The sequence below is a fragment of the Ovis aries genome, chromosome 12 (genome assembly GCF_016772045.2).
Source record: "Ovis aries strain OAR_USU_Benz2616 breed Rambouillet chromosome 12, ARS-UI_Ramb_v3.0, whole genome shotgun sequence".
In the NCBI taxonomy this organism is placed as follows: Eukaryota; Metazoa; Chordata; class Mammalia; order Artiodactyla; family Bovidae; genus Ovis; species Ovis aries.
In genome coordinates, this window is record NC_056065.1 from 59,791,027 (window position 1) to 59,814,881 (window position 23,855).

A 23,855-nucleotide genomic window follows, 5' to 3' on the forward strand; every position below is an offset into this window, starting at 1 on the left:
GACTGCATCCCTCACAGTACTAGAACATATTGACTATTGATTGGCTGGGCAATAAGGCCCATTACAGGAGGAGCGCAGAAACACAGCCTGAGGTGTAGTGCTATACATACATGCACAAAAAGCCTGGATAATAGGGCCTAGCAGAGAGAAAACTGGGGGACAGAACAGCTTTACCTTTAACACAGAGGCCCCAAACCCAGGACAGGAGAGGAGTATGTATGTCCTGCAGCACAGCGGGGTGGATGCAAGGATTTGATAGATGTGAAATTAAGCCCTGGAGTGGGATGCAAGGATTTGATAGATGTGAAATTAAGCCCTGGAGTGGGTTGCCTGGAGAAGTCACAAACCCTTCTCTCTGAATGTCCCTAAAGACACTAGGGAACTAAGACTGCTGGGTGCACCAAGCTTCTCCCAAGCACCAGCTGGACAGTCCATCCTTGCTGTCTTTATCAGCATTATAGATAAGAAAGAGTCCTCTGGGGACAAAGTTTCTTAGAGGAAATGTTGATTTGCCCTTTGCTTTATGATCTCCTGATATAATGAACAAGGTTCAGGAGGATTAGCTGACTGCAGACAGACCAATGTTCCTGTGTAGAGAAATCAGATAGACTCTCATTACCACCCAGCTCATTTCTATGGTCAGAAAACGACCTCCAAACATTTTCAAATACATCCAGTACAAGGCTGATACAACTTCTCTAGCATTTGACCGCATACGCCTTCTTGCACTGATTTCATGCTTTCTGCAAAGGGGCTTCCTCTGTAACTAGATTGTCTGGGACAGGTATAAAGACCAATTTTTCCTCTAAGATCTCCCAATACTAAGTGCTTAATAAATATACATATGAATAACATTACGCAATAATCTGCAAGTCCTCTCCCCACACATTTCCTTATGCAGTTCTCACAACAACCCTGTAAGGTAGGTCCCATGATTAACTCCCATTTTCTGAATTCTGAAATATTCAAGAAACACGCCCAATATCACACAGCCAGTAAGAAGTTCTTTCCCTTGCTTAAATGAACTTTAAAGTCGGAAGAAGAAAAGTTATGACCAACCTAGACAGCATATTAAAAAGCAGAGACGTTACTTTGCCAACAAAAGTCCGTCTAGTCAAAGCTATGGTTTTTCCAGTAGTCATGTATGGATGTGAGAGTTGGACTATAAAGAAAGCTGAGTGCTGAAGAATTGATGCTTTTGAACTGTGGTGTTGGAGAAGACTCTTGAGAGTCCCTTGGACAGCAAGGAGATCCAACCAGTCCATCTTAAAGGAAATCAGTCCTGAATATTCCTTAGAAGGACTGATGCTGAAGCTGAAACTGCAATACTTCAACCACCTGATGCGAAGAACTGACTCATTTGAAAAGACCCTGATACTGGGGAAGATTGAAGGCAGGAGGAGAAGGGGACGACAGAGGATGAAATGGTTGGATGGCATCACTGATTCGATGGACATGAGTTTGAGTAAACTCTGGGATTTGGTGATGGACAGGGAAGCCTAGTGTGCTACAGTCCGTGGGATAGCAAAGAGTCGGACTCGCCTGAACAACTGAACTGAACTGAAAGCCGGAAGAGGCAGCCCCATCTTCCCATCACATATCTTTTCACATGGATCAATATGCACTACAGTATTTCAGGGATGGGAACACTGAAGTCCGAGGTTAGTATATGATGAATAAATGAATAGATACATTATGCAGTGGATGCACTGTATGGAGTCAGTGGAACGGAGACAACTTAAGAAAAGGAAGAATCTTTAGTTCAGACTATTTATAAGGAGGGAGTTCCCTGACAGTCCAGTGGTTAAGACTTGGTGCTTTCAATCTCACAAGCCGGGCAGCAAGGTCAAAACATAACAAAATTATATATAGGGAGTCTACTGAGTGTCAGGCATTGGAAACCCAGGCACAACTGCCCTGCCCTCATGGGCCTTACAGTCCTTTGCAAAAGATAGACGTTCAGAAACTATTACAGCAAACTAGTCACACTTTTTGTTAAATGCTGCAAAATGTTAGCGGGGATCTCTGGTCTGGTCCAAAGGAAGAGCTCTCATGATGGGAAGGTTGGCCTCTTTTGAGCAAGAGGTTACTTTTGCACAGGCAGAAGTAGAGAAGTAGAGGCAAATTGGGTAAAAAGAAGAGGGAAACTTTCTCACAAATAGAACTTAAGAACCGCGATTTCCAGTCCCGCTGCCTGGCTGCCTAGCTGCTTTACGAAAACCAGGAAAGAGAAAGCGAAGGCTAGTGAGAGGTCGATTCATGTAAGCGGGGTGGGGCGGCAGAGAGAAGCAAGAGAGGCGTGAGTCGGCATCGAGAGAGTTAAGATGGGCCGGCCCGGGATGCAAAGGGTTAAGCAGGGCGGTCCGGAGTGGGTCCAGTAGACCCGCCCACCGGGACGGGGGGGGGCGCGGCCTCGCGGAAGAAGCCCTTGGATTGGCCGCAGGGAAGGCGTTAGGCTAGGACGGTACCAACAGTCGCGAGCCGCGGAGGCGGGGGGTGGGTGTGGGACCGCCGGCTCAGCGCCGGGAGAGGTGGCCGGGAATGGCCGGGCCGGGGGTGGGCGGGAGCCGCAGTAGCGGCGGCTGGGGGCGGTGAGCGCGGCGTGGGGCTGCCCCTCCCCGGAGGTGGCGGGGGCGGCCGGGGCCGCGCCGCACCGCACCGCGCGGGCGGCCATGGAGCGAGCCTAGGGCCCTGCAGGTGAGCGGCGTGGGGGCGGGGTAGGGCGCGCGACCCCCGCCCCGGGCGAGGCGAGGCGAGGCGGGAAAGTGCGGGCAGGTCCGCGGGCGGGGCGCGGTGCGTGGCGCGCGCCGGGCGGGGGCCGTCTGAGGGCGGGGCGCCTCCCTGAGGGGCTGGGCACCGGTGCCCCGAGCGGACCCCGAGCGGCGGCTGCCTTAGAGACCGGCCCGGGCCGGGCACCCGCCTCGTTGGCCCTGAGCGGGCTCCCGCCGGTCGTAAAAGCGGCTGAAGGGACGCGGCCGAGGCCGCCGCCTCCTCGGCCCGCCTGAGGCGCGGGCCTTACCTGGGTGCGCCTCGGGCAGCCGGGGGTCTGTCGAGTTGACCCACCCTTGCGCCCGGACGGCTTCCCCAGAGCCGACTGGCCCCGGTGCCGCCCTCGTGTCCCGCCGAGCGCCCGTTGCAGCGGCCCGGGGTGGGGGGGTCGCGCGCCCGCGGGCCCACCTCGTGGCCGTGAGGCGCGAGTGACCTCCAGGCCCGAGGCGGCAGGCAGGGTAACCGTGCCTAGGGATCCGCGATCCCCTCGGAGTCGTGCACCCCGCGCTCGCGGTAGGGCACAAGTTAAGGAAATGGTGCGGTTGTGCAAAGTGGGTTGCGCTTGAGATTTCATTTCCGGGTGCTGTGGCCCCCTCAATTAAAAGAGAACCGAAACGTTGCCATTGATCAGCGTGAGGAGTTGTCAAGTTGCGTCCTTGATTGTGGGATCTGATAAGAGTTTCATTCTAATCAGGCTTCTGTTACCTGCAGGTCTCCCGGATAGGATGAGAAACGGTAGAGGATGTTGGAGGGAAAGTGGAGGGGACAAGACATGATTGGTCATTAAGGATTTATTAGCCCTTGAGACGGCCATATCGTCGGTTGGAGGAGTGAGGATTTATAATTTTGGGAAGTGAGAAATGCTTGATACAGCGACTTGAGTCTGGGGCCAAGTATCAGTATCATCCCCACCCAGCCAAGGTTTGGTTTCTCACCTTGAAAAGAAGGAATAGGGATGTGAGATCTTTTAGCTTTCAAATGGCTGGACTTTATGTAAAACCGTAACTATGATTACTGTTTACTAACAGTTGCTATCCTCCTTGTGTTGTAAATTAATGCGTATATTTCATTGGGGTTATTTTAAACTGGGCTGGAGACCTCAGTGTAGCACAGTCCTTGAATTTATGCAGGACTCTTGAGCCAAGCCTTAAAGCGCTTCTGCGTATATTGTTATTTATCATCAAAACATACCCTTGAGAATCTGAGATACAGATGTTAAAGATGCTAAATTATTTGCCTAGCCTTAGAGCCAGTCTACAGTCCATGGGGTCTCTAAGAGTCAGACATGACTGAGCGACTTCACTTTCTCTTTTCACCTTCATGCATTGGAGAAGGAAATGGCAACCCACTCCAGTGTTCTTGCCTGGAGAGTCCCAGGGACGGGGAAGCCTGGTGGGCTGTCGTCTGTGGGGTCGCACAGAGTCGGACACGACTGAAGCGACTTAGCAGCAGCAGCAGCAGCAGCAGCAGAGCCAGTCTAAGGTCGATTTATGTTAAATGAAAGAATGAAAATTGGAAAACATGCCCAGGGTAATTTGAAATAGGGAACAAACAGATCACTGTTTCTATCATGTACTCCTTAATGTCACAGAGTTACTTTATGCTGAGTTGATGATTTCTTGACTTTTAGTCCATTCTCTTGATTTCTATTTGTAGACTCCAGTTCTTTCACACAGCATTAAAGCTGCTTTTTATCTTTTCTGAATTTTGAATTTCTAAATGAAATTTTCTGTTTCTTCTACTTGCAGGGCAGTCTTCAGCTTCCTTCACTTTGTGTGACCATCATTTTAATGGCATAAACCCTGAAGCCAGATGCTTCAATTCAGCTCTTGAATTGATAACTTAAAAATAGCAGCCACAGTGGTTGTCTCTTGGTGATTGCTCCAATCTCTTTATAGAATTAAGAAGCTGCTCTTTGTATTCTCTGGGCACAGTTGGAAACAGTAAAAAGGAGACTGTCTTTTGAAGCTGATGTCAGGCCACTTTGGGATTAAGTGCCAGGTAGTTTGGGGCTGAGAAGCACAGTTACAATGTGTTTAGTTCCTAAGTCACTCTGACTCTCCTGCAGCTCCTTGGACTGTAGCTTGCCAGGCCCCTCTGTCCATGGGATTTTCCAGGCAAAAGTACTGGAGTGAGTTGTTTCCTTCTCCAGGGAATCTTCCCGACGCAGGGATTGAACCTTCGTCTTCTGCTTTGGTGGGTGGATTCTTTACCACTGATCCATCTGGGTGGAAGCACAGTTATAATGAGGAACCACAGTTTAGTGTTGTAGTGATCATGACTGATGTGCTTTGTTTTTTGTACCTAACAGTGTATAGTGGATAGTAGATGTGGAGTAAATATTTGGTGGTTGAATGAATGAATGGAAAACAGTATGAGGGAGGAGGACACATCCTTGTGCAGATATTTAATTGTCTAGTTCCTCTTTACAAGAGGAAAAAAAAAAAGCCAAGAAAATTGTTTCAGATTCATGTTGCAAGTAGTTCAGTAGAGGTGGGTATCTGTAAAGGGTGTTACTTGCTGGAGCTGCCCTGAGATCTGATTGTGTGATTGGATGGTGTTCTCGCCACCAGCAGCCTGGGTGCAGCTTCATAGACTTCCTCCTGCAGCCTGCTCTGACTCAGCTCACTAGCAGTTGGTCTGGTAGACACTATTTTTGCACTAGTGAAAAAACTCGAGCTCTTGGTGTTGACCATACCAGTATCACTGACCCTGACTGTCCATCTTCTGGTCCTTCGTATTGGGGATGGGAGAGGGGATTTATCCTTCCCTGAAGTGCTTGTCATCCCACACCTGTATATCTCTCCCTCTTTTCCTTCCTTACACTGCCTCTGTAACCCTCAAGGACTGAGGAATTCATTGGCACAGACCTCGGGTACTAAACAGAAGACCTTACTTTGCAACTGAAACCAGCTTTTGACCAACTTGTAGCGTCAACTTGACTGCTAGAGCCATCTAGGAGAGAATGTAATACAAAGCTCTCACTTGTGATTTTGTTCATATCCAGAATCAGGAGAGGTAAGGCCCCGCTCTGGACATGGTCAGTCTAGGGGGTGTGTCTGTCATACTAGTGTGAGATATGAAATGAAGGCTGATGCAGAAGAGAGACGCTGAGCTTTGGCGTGTGTGTTTGGGAGTCTACTTTCTAGCAAGGTAACTGCCCTATGGAGGGGATGGTGTTAATTTGGGTACATTATGAAAGGAGGGCAAGGAATATGAAATTATGAATGTGGAACAGATCCAAGTACAGGGTGAGGCAGTGAAGTCTATCATTTCATCATTCTTTGCTCTTAAATGCTGACTTTCTGCTTTATGTATCGATACCAACGTGGGAATATGATATTACCACCGTGGGAATAGGCTATTGTGTACAAAAATCCTTTTTTGGCTATATTTTTTGTGCAGAATTTTTTACAATGTATTTTATGTTTCATTTGCTTTTTAAACAATGTAGTTTAACCTTTGTTGATTTGAGATTATGGTTACAGACAGTAATCCTGCAGGGCTCGGAGGTGATTGACATATGTAGGTTGTTTGCCCCTTCAGCTTTTTGAATTCTTGAATTTGCTTTCAGCAGTCAGTCTTTCTGAAAGCAGGGGTGAAAAAGCTATGCTTTTGCTGCTGTTAGTGTCCCTGCTGCCCTTTTTAAAATTTTTTACAGCTTCTAATCTTCTGTGGAGGAGCAACCCAGATAACTCTGCTTCCTGAAATTGAATGTAAAACAGCTAAATAAGCTTAGTGAGGGTCTGCCTGGCTTTTCTTTATTAGTGGATGAACTTTGTAACCATTATTTTGGCTGCCCAAAGACCTGTGGTTCTTGTTTCTTATCGTTGGTTTAGATAGTGAATTTGTACTCTATACAGGTGCGTTTATGTCCCTGTAGTTCTTTCTGTATAAAAAAGAAAGTGATATGGAGATATCAGTGTTGGTTTTCATTTCAGAAAATATTGCCAATAACACTTGAAAGCTTGGTTCCAGCCCTGTCGTGTATCGTTCTTGGACAATGTCTTGGACCATCTCCAATCTTCCTCTTAGCATTTCCAAATCATCTTTACTCCTAGTCCCAACCAACACCATACACCAGCTTGGCAATATCAATGGCCATGAAAGGTGGAAGCAAGGTATATAGAAGGCAGCCGTTTAAAATTGAGTGTATAAAATTGGTATTAATATTTGATATGTCAATATTTTTACTGTATTTATATTTGAATTCATTACAGGACTTAGTTTCCCTATATTGGTTAAAAAAAGAGGTCACCTTTAAACCAAAGAGCTGAAGAAATGCTTAAAACCATAAAGGTGTCTGCCTTCCTCACTCTTCACTCCTTTTATTCAGTAAGTGTTTATCTCATGTGTCCTGAACTGTACTAGCTTACTTCTAATTACAAAGAAAGTAAAATATCCCCTGTCCTTGAGGAACTCACAGTAGGGTGGAGGAGACAGGCTGCCAAAAAATATATGTGTGTGTGTATGTGTGCACTTGTATTTGTATTCATATATAGCAAGGGATCATGCTGGGAGCCACTCAGCCATAATTCAGCACAGACCTGCTTGGGGATCCTATTTCTAAAGTGATCTGCAGCCTGGCAGCTTGACCGACCCTAGAACATAAGGTTAAAAGTGTGAGGCGTTACTGTTGAATAAAGTTTACATACTTTTTCATACGTTCAGCTTTTTACTGTTGAATGAAGTTTACATACCTTTTCAAGAACAATAAAGATAGAAAACATGAAATTTGAAGTAAATTTTTTTATTATTTGAAATTCTGTATTTCTTCCCTGGTGGCTCAGACGGTAAAGTGTCTGTCTGCAATGCGGGAGACCTGGGTTTGGTCCCTGGGTCGGGAAGATTCCCTGGAGAAGGAAACAGCAACCCACTCTAGTACTCATGCCTAGAAAATCCCATGAATGGAGGAGCTTGGTGCAGGCTACTGTCCATGGGGTCGCAAAGAGTCGGGCACAACTGAGCGACTTCACTTCACTTCACTTCACAGTATATAGTAATCACATTCTGTATAGCCTTAAATGATTGTTAGATCTGATAATTGAGCAGTGAAATACCTCGAACTTAGGAAAGTTCATTATACCTGGCTCATTTGAAACAATACAGATTCTTGGGCATTTCCACAGAGTTTCTAGATCAGTGAACACTGCCTGTGTTGGTTTTTTAGAACAAATCTCAGCAGTATGAGCTGAAAATTTTTTCTTTTCACTTTTCAAGAAAAATCATTAGAGGATTCCCCTGAATCAAGATTTAAATGGGACAGGTTGCAGGAATTGAATTTTTTTCAATGAGGGAGGAAACACTCTGATGCCTGTTTCATTTTTACTTTCACACCCCGAAGAATACTTCATTAATGTCTGGCGATCATTGTAGTTCCTTCCTTTGCAGGGAACTGTTAGAGGTTTTCACATAACACAAGTTTATATTTATTATGTGAATAAATATTTAAGTGGAAGTGAAAACAGTGAGGAATATATAACACTTGAACCGACTTGGACTGTGTAGAAGTTCGATTTTCTATACCCACAACTTAAGTTACTCCAGGGCTTATCTTAAAAGCTTTATTGTTCAGTCTTTCAGTCCTGTCCGACTCCTTGTAACTCCATGGACTGCAGCACTCCAGGCTTCCCAGTCTATCACCAACTCCCAGAACTTGCTCAAACCCATGTCCATTGAGTTGGTGATGCCATCCGACCATCTCATCCTCTGTCATCCCCTTCTCCTCCCACCTTCAATCTTTCCCAGCCTCAGGGTCTTTTCCAGTGAGTCAGCTCTTCGCATCAGGTGGCCAAAGTATTGGAGCTTCAGCATCAGTCCATCCAATGAATGTTCAGGAGTGATTTTCTTTAGGATTGACTGGTCTGATCTCCTTGCTGGCCAAGGGACTCTCAAGAGTCTTTTTCAGCACTACAGTTTGAAAGCATCAATTCTTCACTGCTCAGCCTTCTTTATGGTCCAACTCTCACAGCCATACATGACTAGAAAAACCATAGCTTTGACTGTATGGACTTTTGTCAGCAAAGTGATATCTCTACTTTTTAATGTGCTGTCTAGGTTTGTCATAGCTTTCCTTCTAAGGAGCAGGTGTCTTAATTTCATGGCTGCTCTAGGACATGCAAAGCTGTCACCTTTAAAACACAGATTTAATCTTCCAAACTGAAGAACATTGTGAAGGGCATTCTATTCAGCCATTTTCGTGAAATAGAAAAAGTTCATGCTTCCCATCTGTTTTACTTACGTTGAATGTGGTAGAATTGAACTTTGTAGACAAGAGGAAAACATTGGCTTAAGGTTGGCCAGATTAGTGACATAACCTCCTAGTCCTCTGCTTCACCTGGCATACACTCTGACGAAACCTACTTGCTTACAGTCTTACCTACTCCTCAAATTTAGGGAAGTCTTTGGTTCAGAAATATAAGGTTACTAGAACTCTTGGTAATGCAACACATGTATTCAGCCCCGACTGTGTAAACCCAGGAGACAGCGTAACCAATGAGGGTTATTTTCTTTGTCATTCTTTCTTCTCAGGAAGTCGTCTTTGGGTTTTTGATATGGTAATAATGACCAACAAGCAACTACTATGGGTTGTCCAAGCACTAGTTTTAGCACAATACACCTGGTAGTACCATTCATTTTTAACAGTTCTGTGAGTCAGGTAATAGTGTTTGTATTTCCTTTTTCATATAAGGAAATGGAGGCCCAGGGAGGTTAGCAGAAAGAAGGTGAATTAAGAACCTATTTAAGTGAAAAGGAAAACTGTAGGTAGATACTGATTAATGATGTTATTTGTTGCTAGGTTTTGTTTCAATTGAAGACTCCCAATTGAAGATGGAAAAGAATAATATTATGCTGCTGTAGGCGGTGGTGGCAGCACAGGAGTGGGCTAGTTTTCTGAGGATATAGAGATTTATTTAAGTAGTGAACACTTGATACCACTTAGTATTGGAGGTTTTGACTTCTTAAGCTAGAGGCTCACAATGCTAAGTGGAAAGATTTCTGAATGCCCTTTATTTTACTTATAAGAATTGTCACTAACCATCAGGAGAGACTGCGTTTATTTCTAGGAGGCAGCTAATAATAATGTAGCAAAGTGCTCTAAGGTCACTACCAATTGAAAAAAACAAAAGGGCAGTATATCAGACTGCCCTCAAGGTGAAAATATGCGTTTTTATTTTATTTTAGTACTAAAGGGCTATAATTTTTGCTATTATTTACGCTTTGACTGAAATTTAAAGGCTAGAATTTATAACCTGGGTGTTGAGTGTGTGGGGTTAGCCTTAATTGCTCTATAGTGTATAAATGAACTTTAGTAAATGATACATTTGAGATGCTCTTTTTTTCTTTTGTTACCTTTAAGAAACTTCATTAATCCAATTTTTATTTGTACTTAAATGGTTAATTAATATATCCCAGATGGTTGATATGGACAGAATAGACATGAAAATGTTAGGCTTACAAATTACCCCCAAATTAGTGACTTAAGGCTAAATGATTTATTTCTCATATTAGGCAGATCAACTGGGCCCAGCTGATTGGTTCTTCTGCACACATGATATTGGCTGGAGTCACATGGGTGGCTGTATTTAGCTGAGACCTCAGCTGGAACTGGAATGCCCTAAATGGCTTCACTTATGTATCTGGCTCTCAGCTGGGGTGGCCAGAATAAGTAGGGGCAGACCAGGCCTCTCATCATTCAGTAGTCTAGCCTGAGCCGCTTTACATAGTAGCTTGGTTCCAAATGGAAGCTGCTAGGTCTCTTAAGACACCTAGCACTCGGCCACTTGCACAGCATTCTGTGATCAAAGCAAGTTACAAAGCCAGCCCATATTCTAGGGAAGGAGAAATAGATGCCACTTCTTGACGGGAAGAATTGTTGGTTTCTGTCTTTGTAGACAGTCACCCGAAAACTGATAATTAAATTCAGGTCTTACCTGTTATGCTTACCTAACCTTCAGAGGTTTGCTGAAACCAGCAATGACCAAAGAAGAAGTTCGTGAAATGGTCCTTGTGATTTCCACTCAGGATGAAGGGCAAGGAGATTGTGTGAGTAAATATGATAATATGCTAGTTATATAATAAATCCTACCTCCTTCACCATCTTCTTTGTTAATCGCCCTCTGCGTGAAATGTTCGTATTGAATGTGTTTTCCTTCTGGTACCTGACACTTACAAAATGTCTTGCATTCCCTTCATGTGGTAAGAACTTATTTGACCATTGAATTAAAAACACAAAAAACAGGGATTGCTGAAGCCTTTGTTTTTGGTTGCTTTGAACAGAAGTTGGGATTTCTTCTCGGTGACCTCAGGTGAAGTAGTGTGAGGTCTCTTGATTAAAGGGAGATTCAAGGTGGCACAGCTACTAATGAGGTTTGGAACCTTGCTGGTGGCTTGGAGCCCCTGGTAAGGTAGTAAGTGTTGGAGCCAGGTCTTTTCATGTTCCTCAGCAGTCACATACATTGAATTTTATCACACAGTGGCTTACAGATCTTTGCACTAGTGTGTATTTCTGTATATGCTCCTCCAGACATCAGTCAGATTCTTGAACAGAGGGATCTAGTCTTTATACTATGACTTCACTTTTTTCTGTAAAACCTCTATTTCCTCTCCCAAAACAATTTACAATGTAGTCATAAGTTTATCCTTATAAAACACTTACTGTATGTGTAGGAGTGTGTGTGTGTGTGTGTAAGAGAGAGAAGAAGAATATATCAGCTTCCATATCAAACCTCATTTCACTGATACAGCCAAGAGTGAAACCAGGGTTCACTCTGAAGATTTCTTATGAACGTCTCTCTTGCACAACTCCAGTCTGGGAATTTATGCCAACTTTTAGTGTGAAGACCACCATTAGCCCTGCTTTTTTTATATTGAACATTTTTTTGTGTTTTATTATTACCTTGAGTCTATTTGTTCTTTGAGGTAGGCTCTGTTCTGCATAACAGAAACATTAAAATAAATGACCGTAATATAACTGGACAGTGTTCCACTGTTGGAGGCATTTATATGAGGCAGTGCAGGCATGAAATAGAGCAGGCAGACTCCTGAGAATGCAAGAGAAGTTTTCATGAATAATTTGGAATATACCCAGTGATGTTGCTTTCATTTCCTTAATATCTGAAATGGTGGATCCTCTTAGAAACCCGGTTTGCAGACTAGATAGTATGCTGCCGTTTTAAAAAGATAATACAGTATGGAAGCTCTGTCTTGGGAACTCTCCCCTCTCAAGGATATAGGAGAGGAAGGGATCACTGTAAAGAGTAAAGGAGTCTACGTCACTAGAGGAAGGAATCATTCTATATTGGGTATCTAATACATTTTCCTGGAAAGGAGTCTTGCAGACTCACAGGCTTTTTGTATAAATTCCACTAAAAACTCTATATTGTCAATTTCTTGAATACCTTTGTGCTTGCCCTGTAGGCTGAAGGAGTACCAGCCTTCCAACTAAAAGAAAACCTCTTTCTGAGCTGTCAATATTTACTCAGAAAAAGACTATCCTCCGAAACTACCAACTAAATTGAATGGTGTCAGTAGAGAAGTATATTGCCTAAAAATGGGTAGTTGATTAAAGATAGCCAAGTTAAGGTGCCAGGTGATATTTTCACTATGCTACGTACTGTAGGGAGTGCAAAAGTAGCTAAGATCAGTGAGGAGTCAGAATTCCAAGAGGGGAATTAAGAACAATCTATAAGAAGACACTGGATACGGCAGAATGTAGTTAAGTATTGGCCCAAAGACAAGAGAGGTTACTATAGTAAGGAGGGACCAGAAATGGCTTTGAAGATGGCCCTTGAAAGCTAGATTAGGCTTTAAACAGGAGAAGATGGGAAGAAAAGATAGGAGCAAAATAAATTTTGAGAGTGCTCCAGTGAGCAATGACACGTAGGGTACCATGTTCACACTGTTTTGGCGGAAGCTGACAAGTGAGGAGGGAAGAGAGTAAGAGTGGTGCCTAGCAACATAGATTGGCCGATGCCATCATTGCTTTGCTAAGGGATTTATGGAACTCACAAATGGTGTGTGATTAGAAAAATGATTTTGCTGCATTATCTATTCTGGATTGGAAGACCTGCAGGTCCAACAGGCTGTTCTTTCAGGGATTCAATAAAAGGTGCCCTCCCTAAATGCAGTCAGTGGCTGTGGACATGCCAGGCAGTTGTTGAGAGCAGGGCCAAATTGCAGTCTTACTTGTTCTACCAGGACGTGGTGACTAATCGCAAACGCAAAAACTTGCTCAGCCCCTTCTTAAACCTACCCTCACAACTAATCTGCAGAGGTAAATAGTGAAGTGAGGTAACAGTTGAATCTTTCAGTCACTTAATAGGAATTTCTTAGTTGAGTGGATGAAGTATTTGCAGCCCTGAACTGATGATGAGTGCGTTCTTCTGTGGCCCATCAAAAGGTAATGAGATTTCAGAACTTACAAGCACACACGCTCAGTTTGTTTTGTCTGAATTTTGGAGCTACTCAAACTCCTCATTGCATTGGTGATTTAAAAACAAAACAAAACACCTCCCTGTCCCCAATCTTTGTGCTAAACGTTTAGATATGATATGTTTATATAACACGAGGGAGGACTTTCTTCATTCTAAATGAAATGAGCAGCATCATTAGAATCTCGGGTTAACCGGACTTTAGTCCTGAGGAGGGTTTTGTAGGACATGAAAGGCTGTTCAGCTGACCCCTTTATGCCAGAATAGCACCTCAGCTGGAGGCTGTTGCAGCTGGAGGGGCTAAGGAAAAGATTGTCGACAGTGGATTTCCACATTGCATTTTAGCACTGCAGCCAGAGATCTGTACTGTTGAACAAATAACTGAAGAATTTGTGTGGTCTAGGTCATGTTAGGACCAGCAAAAATCTCTGAGATCTGTTCTACTAGCATCCCTGTTAGCAGTAATCATAGGGAACTATTTTACTGAGTTTTACACCAAATTTGATACCATCACAATTACCTTTTGGATACACTTGAATTGCCTGTGTTTCAGCTAATAGTGTTATGTACTCCCTGGGAGATGATGATGCAACGGAACAGGTGGCTGGAGATAATTAGAATTTGAATTTGACTCTCACTTTGCCATCTTCCTGAAAATGAAACGGGAGTGGTTAATCACCAAGAATAAACTGCGTGTCAGCAAGCTCTCAGCAAGGTGCTGCCCTGAGAACACACTGCCGCTCTAGTAGACTGTTTTGGGATGTATTTCCAGCTGCTAATAGGGGCGCAGTCTCCGGTTTGGCTGGGAGTGGCTCAGCCTGAGTCGTTTGCCCCATTTTTGTATTGGTTTTATTTCTTCAATTAATAGTTTGAGTTGTTAAATGAATTGGAGAGTGAAGCAACACCCTGTTATCTTCTTGTCATCTTTGGCTTATCCCAGCACAGTGCTGCCTGTAGGCATTTAGCAGAGCAAGCTTGTGCATGTTTTTAAAGGGCCCTCTGGAGTGGAAAGCAGCCTGTCAGCATGCAAATGAAATTGAATTTTATGTTCTTACACCTTGGCAAAAAATCTTGTATTTGGGATCTTTCAGCTTGAGAACTGACCAGTGTGGTGGGCCCCACACAGGAAGCACTTCTCTAGGTCTGTAGCATGAGTATCTTTGTTATGTGCCTGACCAGTCCAGATTTAGTCACGTTGCTATAGTACCAGGTTTCATTAATTTTCTGGTCATGTTCTCCTAATAGCCAGATGGTATAGGGATATGTGTTTCCTTTGCTTAATTTATCCAGATTTGATTATCCATATTTTACAGGGTTTTTAATTTTGAAAAATGATTAGAAGACTGATAAGTAGAGATACATGTCTGGGTGTTGTATTTCAGTATGTGAGCAGCAGATATGACATGTTTAGGCTTGCTGGGTATTTGAATTCAGAGAGGGAGTTATTACTCTTCTCTAGATGCAATGGCACCCCACTCCAGCACTCTTGCCTGGAAAATCCCATGGATGGAGGAGCCTGGTGGGCTGCAGTCCATGGGGTCACGAAGAGTCAGACACGACTGAGCGACTTCATTTCACTTTTCACTTTATGCATTAGAGAAGGAAATGGCAACCCACTCCAGTGTCCTTGCCTGGAGAATCCCAGGGACGGGGGAGCCTGGTGGGCTGCAGTCCATGGGGTCACGAAGAGTCAGACACGACTGAGCGACTTCATTTCACTTTTCACTTTATGCATTAGAGGAGGAAATGGCAACCCACTCCAGTGTCCTTGCCTGGAGAATCCCAGGGACGGGGGAGCCTGGTGGGCTGCTGTCTATGGGGTCGCACAGAGTCGGACACTAGTGAAGTGACTTAGCAGACCCTCTTTGGTGGAGAAGGAAATGGCAGCCCACTCCAGTATTCTTGCCTGGAGAATCCCAGAGACAGAGGAGCCTGGTGGGCTGCTGTCTATGGAGTCACACAGAGTCGGACACGGCTGAAGCGACTTAGCAGCAGCAGTAACAGTACCCTCTTTGGCATTTTTTAAGAGTTCTTGTCTTATAATATGTCATAATACTTGTACTTGGAGACAATAACTGGAAAGCTACCAAATACTGGTGGTTTTGGATAATCAAAAGTCATTTATGGGTTTTGAAAGGTAAAATGAAAATTAAGGAGTTATGCATATCTTAGTATTTAACTTTTTTGTGCTTTTTCTCATTGTTTTGGTTTCTAAGAATTGGTGGCCATCCAAATGGCTCCGAAACGGCTCTGCACCCTATTAAAACAGGAGTATTTGCTTTTAAATGTTCAGTGTACCTAGTTCTTAACTGTTACATCCTTCCTTGGACCAGTTCATTCTAAATTATTGAGTCTTCTCAGACATAGGATTAGTCCAGCTGAAAGAGTGAGCAATCTGTTTGAGGCTTGCAAAAGATTCAGGGGTGGAAGGACAGAATTTCTGAATGAACTGTGCTCTATACTTGGGCTTGCAGGAATTGTGGGAGGCACCTCAGTGAAGAGATGGACCAGTGTGTATAATCATGGAGTCTCCTTGCTGACATCACCACCCGCTCTCCTTGATAAGTGAGAGTGGTCGGGGAGAAGGAAAAGAGGTCAACATGAAGCTAAAGCAGCGAGTCGTGCTGTTAGCAATTCTCCTTGTCATCTTTATCTTCACCAAAGTTTTCCTGATTGACAACTTAGATACGTCAGCTGCCAACCGGGAGGACCAGAGGGCCTTTCACCGAATGATGGCGGGCTTGCGGGTGGAGCTGGTACCCAAGCTGGACCACACCTTGCAGTCTCCCTGGGAGATTGCAGCCCAGTGGGTGGTTCCCCGGGAAGTGTACCCTGAAGAGACACCAGAGCTGGGAGCAATCTTGCATGCCATGGCCACCAAGAAAATCATTAAAGCGGATGTGGGTTATAAAGGGACACAACTGAAAGCCTTACTGATACTTGAAGGAGGACAGAAAGTTGTCTTCAAACCTAAGCGGTAAGTCTTCATCTTGGAAGTTATCTGTGCTGTTTGGTTCTAACCTGGAATTTGTTTGAGTGCTCATCTCCCTCTCCTACTGTTCTCTTCAGTAAAATGGGAGGGAGAGACCCGAAGGTCTCTGAAGTCTTTTCTAGCTCTTAATGTTCCATGATTCTTTGAGTAAGGGAAACTTGCAGGAATATGTTTTGGTACCAAATTAGATTGAACACTTTACAGTGAGAGCTCTCCTTGATTTCTAAATTTATCAAGTACTATGTGCCAGATGTTAGAGATACAAAATGAATTGGTTAGGAAGTAAGCAACTTGTTACCAAAAGTGTACAGTTAAAGACCAGATATCCACGTGTCAGAAATGCTGTGGAGTAGGAGTCACCCAGAGTTGGAGTGAGTTTTGGATGAGTAACCTAAGTCCTTTTTAGTGCTAAAGCTATGATTCTTTCACTTGAGCTTTGGTTTTGTTTTAATTAATGGACTTTATTTTATTTTACTTTATTTTAGTAATTTTAGGTTTGCAGAAAAATCGAGGGGAAAGTATAGAGCGTTCCTATGTATGTCCTTCCTCCTCCTCCCCAGTCTCTCCTATAATTAACGTCTTCCATCAAATTAGTACCTTTGTTACAGTTGATGAGCCAATATTAATTTATTAACTAAAGTCCCTAGTTTATGTTAAAGTTCACTCTTGGTGCTGTGTATTCTGTGAGTTTTAATAAACTCATAATGACCAGTATTCACCGTCACACCATAATAAAGGACAGTTTCCCTGACCTCAGAGTCCCCTGTGTTCTATCTATTCATTCTTCCCTTCTTCCCCCTGAGTCCCTGGCAACCACTAATCTCTTTAGTGTCTCCATGGTTTTGCCTTTTCCAGAATGTCATATAGCTGGAGTGATACCTTTTGTAACGTTTTCAGATTGGCTTCTCTCCATGTTTTTTAAGGTTCCTCTGTGTCTTTTTGTGGCTTGATGGCTCTTTTTTTTTTTTTCCCCTGAATAATATTCCATTGTGTAGATACATGTACCGCAGTTTGTTTATTCATTCATCTACTGAAAGCTATCTTGGTTGCGTCCCAGTTTTGGCAGTTGTGAGTAAAGCTTCTATAAACATTCGTGTGCAGGTTTTTGTGTAGATAAGTTTTTAGCTCATTTGGGTAAATACCAAGGAGCATAGCTGCTGGACTATATGGTGAGAGTGTGTTTAATTTTGTAATAAACTACCCATCTGTCTTCCAAAGTGGTTGTTGCATTTTACCTTCCCATCAGCTATGAGTGAGAGTTCTTGTTATTCCACATCCTCATTAACCTTTGGTGTTGTCTGTGTTTTGGATTTGGTCATTCTAATGTGTGTAGTGATACCTCATTTCTTTTGCCTGTTTTAAGCAGAGAACTGAGCCATTTTAGTTGCCTCAGTCCAAATTTGAACTGGAGAAAGAGCTAGTTCATATACTATTAGACAGTGATCTCTTTGGACTTCTCTAAGGATCTACAGAGAGAATTTGTGTGGCAATTCTACAGTATAATTTTTTTTTTCAAGTTTTCTGTGTGTATATAAATTTGAAATAGGTTAACATGGTGTTAATCTATATTCTTTTGACAGAAATTAGTTACCAGTGCATTTTCTCAAAATTTGTAAGGTCTGAAATTATCTGTGGACTAAGCATTTTTTTTCATTCCTCAGTGGAGCTTTGGAGAGAATTATAACACATAACTTGGGGTCTCTTGCTGGAGTGGGAGAAGAAACAAGGGGTGATTATGTGCAAAAACTTAACTGTGACCAGAGTAGTTGACTTACCTCTCTTCATGACCCAAATATCAGTAGATAATAGGCAGCCAAGAGCTAGTATATTGGGATTCCAGAAATGGAAGGGATCTGCATTTGCCTGGAACTGGGAGGTAAAATGGAAGATTTGGAAATCAGGTAATGTGGGAAAAGCATGGCTATGTGGACCTCGAATCTAATTTCTGTTGCATGCACACTGTTTGCCAGGTGTTACACTAAGTACTTTTGTATGTTAATGCTTTTAACCTTCATCACAACCATGGACAGTTACAGTGCTTATTTCCAGAAGCAGAAACTGAGACGTAGAAAGAGTAGCTTGACAGGGTCACCCTGCAGTAACTAATGGAGCTGGCGTTTGGATCTGTCAGAGTGTGAGCAGCTGGTGTTCTGCCACACACATGCGAGCCTCTCACATTTTTTGTCTTCCTTTGTAAGAGAGAAGATATGGATCATCCATTTTCAAAAATTTGCTAGTTTCCTTTTGAAATGTGATCCTTGACCTCTTGATTTGTAGCCTGAGCGATCAGCAGCATAAGCAGACTGATGGAAAGAAAGCAAACTAAAAACAAGAATTAAGTTCATGTAAAAAGAGATGAATTGCAGGCAGTTTATGTTTAAATAAAAGACCCTCTTCATACCCACTGTTTATACACTGGGGAATTAAAGGTGAGATGGGGCAGCAGGAAGTGTTAGAAGGCAGATATTACTGACGGTGTGCAACGTTAGTGTTAGTTCAGGCGCTTTGCAGATAGGTCTGCAGTGTTCAGACAAGTTATGGAGGGTGGAAGAGGCCAGACTGGTGAGAAGGGGAAGTGGCAGCAGATAAACGCATGAGCTAACGTTAGTCACTGATGCTTCATCTCATATCTCTTACTACCACTGCAGCCTTCCCATACTTTCCTCTTCCAGACCATCCTGAAAACTACTATCATCCTTCTCCCAAATACCTGTATCATCACTGTGCTCCCCAGCTTTAAAACATCCAAGGATTCCCATTACTCACCAGACAAAACCCAGCCTCCACAGCCTGATGGCCAAGCCTCTTACAGCCTGGTCCTCCTCTCTACGCCCAGCTCTTTATTCTTGTCAAGGCAGCCCCTTAATCCCCCGTCATCTCCCAAATAGCCCTTTTCTGTGCCCGGCTCCAAGGATGTTCCTCCCCAACCCTGTGCAAGCTGCCGAGGCCCCTACAGTGGGTGGTAGCACCCTAGTCACTCTGGCACTCTCGCAGGCTGGGGAAAGTGGGTTCACATAAGTGCTTGTAGAAATCGACTCCAGTCCGAAAACACCCAGCAAATTGCTATTCTGACCCCAGGGGCCTCTGAGACTATTTAGTCCTAGTATAAGTGCAAATTAATGTCCTTGGTTACATTCTGATGTCCTTCACCAGGAGGATAGGAGTGATTTATCGGCAGTTACTGTATGAATTTCGTTGTTCTGTCAGTAACTTAAGATGGATCGCTCTGTTGAGAGGAGGATCTAAGTCCTTCCTGCTGAGTTGAGACGTGCACCTTTCTTTAACAGCCACTTGTGGTTCAGCATTTCTGGAGCCTGGTTGTCCATGTCCTCCTGTCAGAGATGGAAGATTTGTATAGTGCATGAAATGTACAGGAATACAGTCATGCCTTTATTTGCACATTTTACCTTACATTATTATAAAAGTAATTTTGTTTTTTAATGTAGCTGTATCTTTTCTGGAAGTACATTGATTTTCATAAGGAAAAAACTGCAGTTATGGTGGGAAAAGAACAAGCTGGCAAGGGCCCAGAGCTTGGGAGAAGTGAAGGATCATAGGAAGTGTTGAAAGGGACCTTGGTGATCAACTAGTCTAACTACTCATTTTACTTCTGGGAAGAGTGAAATCCAGGGTTCTGACGTTCATGTTTCACAAAAACCGAAACATGAACTAAGGATTCAGACCTCTGGACTCTAGTGCAGTTCTTTCATTTTGATTCCTCTTCCTTTGCCATTTCCTTCCCTTCCTGTTTCTCCAGCCCATTCCCAAAGTTTCTGAATTTTTCTAGGGTTTTACATTTCATTCTGTGCAGCCTTTCCATGTTCTGGAAAGTTCTCTGACATTTCAGTGAAAGGAGTGGACTGCATATCACCACAATCTTCTGTGGCTCCGCTACAGTCCTGGGAAATAAAGTATTCCAGGCCTGTCACCTGCAGCTGTAGTGGAGAGAGAAATGCTTGAATAGTGTCAGCTTTCGCTGCAGTCCTTTTAAAAACTGAGACTTTTAATTTGGAGGTAGCAGGTGTAATCCTAGGCAGTCTAAATGATGCTTTGACCCCAGAAACAAAAAAATACATATGAGTATATTGACCAGGCTAAGAAGAAACGGGTGTCCAATCAGGTGTTGAGGCATGTCTGTCTACTAACATAAATATTTCATTGCTTTGACTTGAAAATGTGTTTTATGAATATGGTTTCACTTTATATTCTGTGGTCATTTATGTTGAAGGTCACTGCCTTGTATAATACTGTTTCCCACTTCCTCATGGCCTTTTCCGCTTTGGAGATCCAAGTGACCTTAGTGGAGTGGCTCCTCTTCACATCATTCTCAACTTATGTCTGTCTTGTAAAGCCTACTAGGTCTCCTTTTGATTCAGGAAATGCAAGTGAACAGTAGAAGTCATAGATGAATTGTGTTCAGTTCTTCCCATTAACAAGTTTAAGTTGTATCTCTATATAATTAGTAGAAAGAAATATGCCAGTTTTCATTATCCTTCATTTATGTCATGCATGTGATGTAAAATCATCAGAATGGAGTTTGAGATGAAAGACATCTTCGTTGTTGTTGTTTAGTCGCTAAATCGTGACTAACTCTTTGCAACCCCGTGGGCTGCAGTGTGCCAGGCTCCCCTGTTCTTCACCGTCTCCTGGAGTTTACTCAAATTCATGTCCATTGGGTCGGTGATGCTATCCAACCATCTCATCCTCTGTCGCCCCCTTCTCCTCCTGCCCTTAATCATTCCCACCATCAGGGTCTTTTCCAATGAGTCAGCTCTTTGCAAAGACATCTTAGAACTTCTTTTTGGTCCAGCCCCTAATATTATCAATAAGAAATCTAAGACCCACAGAAAAGAAGGGTTTTACTCAAGGTTACCCAGGCAGGTAATGACAGAGATTTACCTAACTCTCACTGCAGTCCAGTATTCCTTCCACTGCATCATCATAAACTTAAAAAGAGAATAGTTATTCAGATAACTTAAAAAAAATTTTTCCTTTTCCTACTTATTTAACAAAGCCTAAAACATATCAGGACCATTGTTTTCCCCGAGAAATTTAAACTTCTGTAATAAGCCTTACCATAGCCATTCTGGTAAGCAAGCCTTTTAATTACATATTTGTCTTCATTGTTTCAGTTTAGTCTAATAGGCAATTCAGCAGACATTTATTAAGCACCAACTCTAGATTTAGCACTGTGCTGAAGATACAAAGAGTTCAGAAAAGTACCTTATAGTCTCACTTAAGCTACTTTGAAAGTCTTTAGGAAGGGTAGAAATAACATCCGTGTTTTATTCATAGAATGATTGCAGAGGTAGGTGTATAATTGTAGTTTGCTTCTCCACTTCGTCTTCACGTCATCTACTAGTGATCCATGCTCACCCATGGCTGTTCTCAGGGGTGACAGAGGTTGCTAGAGCAGAATCAGGCTTGCAGAGTGTCTGTTTTGCCTCTTGCACTGTCACCTCTGGTGCTGATGTAATTCATGTCTACATCTGTGCTTCCCATTCACTCTGCAGGTATAACCGGGACTATGTGGTAGAAGGGGAACCATATGCCGGTTATGATAGACACAATGCGGAGGTGGCAGCCTTTCATTTGGACAGGTATGTGCAATCACAATGGGTTACATTCGTTTCATTTCCTTTTAAAAATATCTTGGGGAGGTCTTGTGGACTCCTTTCAAAGGAGTGTAATTAAAAAAAAAGTGTAATAACTTTGACTTGTTAACTTACTTTAGATTGCTTCCACTAAATTTGTATGAGTGCCTCATTATTTGGGTAAATAAAATGGCAAGAAGAAAACCAAAGTTTGACTTCAAATCCCTAAATTGAACTGGTCATTAATTGGGCCTGGCAGTCCTGGTTTTTGTTTTGTTTTGATTCTGTTTTTAAGTAATATTCATTTATCCTCATATGCTGGAAACATAACATGACATGTATGTAAATATTATTTTCCTTCGTACAAAATATGCACAGCTTCAATAACCAGGATAAATGTGGATTCTAAATGTGCAAGTTAATGAGGAAAACTAATACTTTTTAAGCTGGTTATTAGTCAGGATTCTTGTAACTGAATTGTCTAGTGTCCCAGTTGCTCCTTCTAATCAGATCTTTAATCAGGGCATGTTGATAGACTTTAAAAGAAATTATTCACTATATTTTTTTAATGAATCTATAAGGAAACTATAAGAAAATAAAGATAATTTTTGTCTTTTTTCAGGACTAGGAAGGATTTTCTAGGTATAAAAACAATAATTTAAAAATCACAAAGAAGGACTTTCCTCGTGGTCCAGTGGTTGACTCTGTGCTTCCATTGCAGGAGGGCATGGGTTTGATCCCTGTTCAGGGAACTAGGATCCCACATACTGCAGCCAATAAATAAATTTTTAAAAACTCAGTAGATTCAACTAAAAGAAAAAATTTAACTCGTATGTCAAAAAATGTAAAAATTTAAAAGCAAACTAACCTGAGAGGAAAATACCTGAATCTAATATATAATCTAAGCATTAATAGCCTTAATATACAAGTTTATAAAATCTTAAATATACTCTAAAGCACTAGTAGAAAATGGTTTAAGAACACAGTTGGCTGAATAGAAATTACTGATTGCTAATAAATATGGCAGAGGGAGTTCATCTTCACCAGTAATAAAAAAAAAATCCAGATAATTCCCTGGTTGTCCATCGGTTAGGATGCCACTCTTTTGGAAGGCTCAGATTCAGTCCCTGGTTGGGAAGCTAAGATTCCGCAAGCCACAGAGTGCGACCAAAAAGAATCCAGTGAAATAATGGGACACTGTTTTCTCCTCCTGAAAGTGACAAAGAGCAGAAAGAAGATCGTACTTTATCGGCAGGAAGAGACTGGCATCCATACGCTGCTTGTGTCATTGTTAATCGGTTCCGTCTTTAAGAACTCTTGCACCATGAATCCAGAATCTTCATGTTCATACCTTTGAATGCCTTTTAATGCAAACATCTAAGACATTTCTCGGAAGATATTTCTAAAAAGTGCTCTAGAGAATCAGAAATTCAAAGATACATATAGCAAGATCTTAGCTAGTAGCATTTTCAGTACTGAAAATCTGAAAGCAACCTAAACATCTAATGACAGGGAAAATTAAATGAATGTTCATTCATAATACCATGAATTTTCACTGCCCCTATTAAGACCTAGTGGGAAAGAGCTGGATAAATCCTACTTATCACTTAACTGCACATTAAAATCAGTCTTTGCAAGCCCTTATTTGTTTCCTTGTTTTCTTCATCCCTAATCCCTTTCCTGTTTCTCTGTTGATGGACACCAGCAGTGCCTGAAGATCTTTTTCCTATAACCATACCAATATTTCATATTATCCAACACACTAGTTTTTGTTAATCTGATATATGTGAAGTGGTATCTCATTGTTCCTTTATATTCCCCCAATTATTGGCAGAGATACCTCCTCATCTTTTCACAGCACAGCACCTATTTGTTAACTTGGAGTGAAGTTGTCTTTGTACAGAAATTACTACTTTGGATATTAATTAAGTAATGTTTCAATTTATGACCTGTGCTTTGGGGCCTTGTATTTAGAAGCCTTTCCCTCCCTCAAAGTCTGAAAGCTATTCTCTGACTAGCCCCCTATCCCTTTTGTTAACTGCCTCAGCCAGGCCAAGTACCACTGAA

The 23,855-nt window shown here is 42.6% G+C and overlaps 1 protein-coding gene across 15 annotated transcripts in view; it reads left to right on the forward strand.

The window, feature by feature from the left end:
* Positions 1 to 2,430: 2,430 nt before the first annotated feature.
* FAM20B (FAM20B glycosaminoglycan xylosylkinase) overlaps positions 2,431 to 23,855 on the forward strand; it is a 44,744-nt gene continuing 23,319 nt past the window's right edge. The window contains exons 1-6 of one of the 15 annotated variants that reach the window (XM_042229403.2): positions 2,431 to 2,464; positions 5,615 to 5,787; positions 6,711 to 6,890; positions 6,990 to 7,104; positions 15,677 to 16,179; positions 21,708 to 21,794. In XM_042229403.2, coding sequence (XP_042085337.1) covers positions 15,803 to 16,179; positions 21,708 to 21,794 — 464 coding nt within the window. In that variant the 5' untranslated portion in view covers positions 2,431 to 2,464; positions 5,615 to 5,787; positions 6,711 to 6,890; positions 6,990 to 7,104; positions 15,677 to 15,802. The other 14 variants (XM_060396641.1, XM_060396645.1, XM_060396643.1 and 11 more) reach the window with 14 other exon arrangements.